Below are 1,435 nucleotides of genomic sequence, written 5' to 3' on the forward strand. Positions count from 1 at the left end.
CCCGGAGTCCTGCCGCCTCCATGTCCAGCTGCCCAGCTTTCTCCCGGAGCCTCTCCGCCTCCTGGCGATGCCGCTGCAGCTCCTGTGAGCAGGTCTCCAGCTCCAGCTCCCGGGCACGGGCCGCTTCCTGCAAGCCCCTTGCGCGGCCCTCACTGACCCGCAGGGCAGCCCGGGCCTCCCGCAGGGCCACGCGCAGAGACACCAGCTCGCTGCCCTTCTGGACCAGCTCTGCCTGGGACTCCTTCAGCTGCTGCTTCAGCAGGGAGATCTCACCTGACTTCTGGCACACCTGGAGGTGGGAAGGGTCAGGAGGGATGGGGAAGGGCTCACTGTCCGCTTCCTGCAAGCCCCTTGCGCGGCCCTCACTGACCCGCAGGGCAGCCCGGGCCTCCCGCAGGGCCACCCGCAGAGACACCAGCTCGCTGCCCTTCTGGACCAGCTCTGCCTGGGACTCCTTCAGCTGCTGCTTCAGCAGGGAGATCTCACCTGACTTCTGGCACACCTGGAGGTGGGAAGGGTCAGGAGGGATGGTGAGAAGGGCTCACTGGGGCCAGAACCTGGCTAGCACCCTGGACACTGGGGAGTCATCTGTCACTTCGTCGAGCCTACGACATGCCTAAGGTCAGACAGCCAGTAAGTGGCCAAAGGGGACGCAGACCTAGAATTTTCTCCTCAAAGCCGTCTGAAGATGCTGTGGAAGGATGGCCGTGCCCAGGGACTGGGTGGGGCAGGTACCATGGCGGTGACAGCAATAGAAGGCAGTGCCCAGTGTCCGGGTGAGAGGCCCACAACACCAGAGCCAGACCACGTGGCTTCAGGTGTGAGTTCTGCCACTGCTAAGAGAGGCCGCTTTCTGGGCCTCAGTTTCCCCCTCCATGAAATGGGCACATTAACACTACCCACTCCACTCCACAGGGAAGGCAGTGGATGGCAGGGCCACTGGCGACACGGGCATCACAGCAGCCCAGTGAGGAGACCTCACACACAGAGGGAGCATGGAGGACCCCATGTCATACAGGCCGGGACCTCAGGGGTGGCTGGGCCCACCCTAGGTCTACCCCACTACAACCCTCCTCCCTGCCCGCCTGGCCAGCCGGCGCACCTCCCACTTGGTCTCCTCCAGCCGGGGCCCAAGCTCCCGCTGCTCCCGCTCGAAGGCGGCGCACCGCCTCTCCAGCTGCTCCCGCTCCTGCAGCAGCTGTGCAAAGTCGTCCTGCAGCTGGCGCTTCTCCTGCTGCAGCTGGAGTACCTGCAGCTGCAGCAGCTGCTGAGTCCTCCAGGCCCGCTGTGCCTGGGCCACGCAGTCCTCCCTTGGGACCTCACGCTCTCTCCGCCAGGGCCGCGACCGCTCCCCGAATGCCTGCGGGTGAGAGCCACCAGGTCCTGCGCGGCCCCCCAGCTGCGGAGCCCAGCCGCCACCCCCAGGTGCTCCGGG

The 1,435-nt window shown here is 66.2% G+C and overlaps 1 protein-coding gene across 1 annotated transcript in view; it reads right to left on the minus strand.

The window, feature by feature from the left end:
* The window catches only part of Lzts2 (leucine zipper tumor suppressor 2), a 32,839-nt gene that overhangs the window by 23,994 nt on the left and 7,410 nt on the right, over nt 1–1,435 (minus strand). The window contains exons 4-5 of the mRNA XM_033761251.1: nt 1,103–1,435; nt 83–502 (exon numbers count right to left, since the gene is read on the minus strand). Of these exons, the coding sequence (XP_033617142.1) occupies nt 83–502; nt 1,103–1,435 (753 nt within the window). The remainder of the gene's footprint in view (nt 1–82; nt 503–1,102) is intronic.

Source organism: Fukomys damarensis, unplaced genomic scaffold (assembly GCF_012274545.1).
Source record: "Fukomys damarensis isolate Sample0158 unplaced genomic scaffold, DMR_v1.0_HiC HiC_scaffold_8, whole genome shotgun sequence".
Classification (NCBI taxonomy): domain Eukaryota; kingdom Metazoa; phylum Chordata; class Mammalia; order Rodentia; family Bathyergidae; genus Fukomys; species Fukomys damarensis.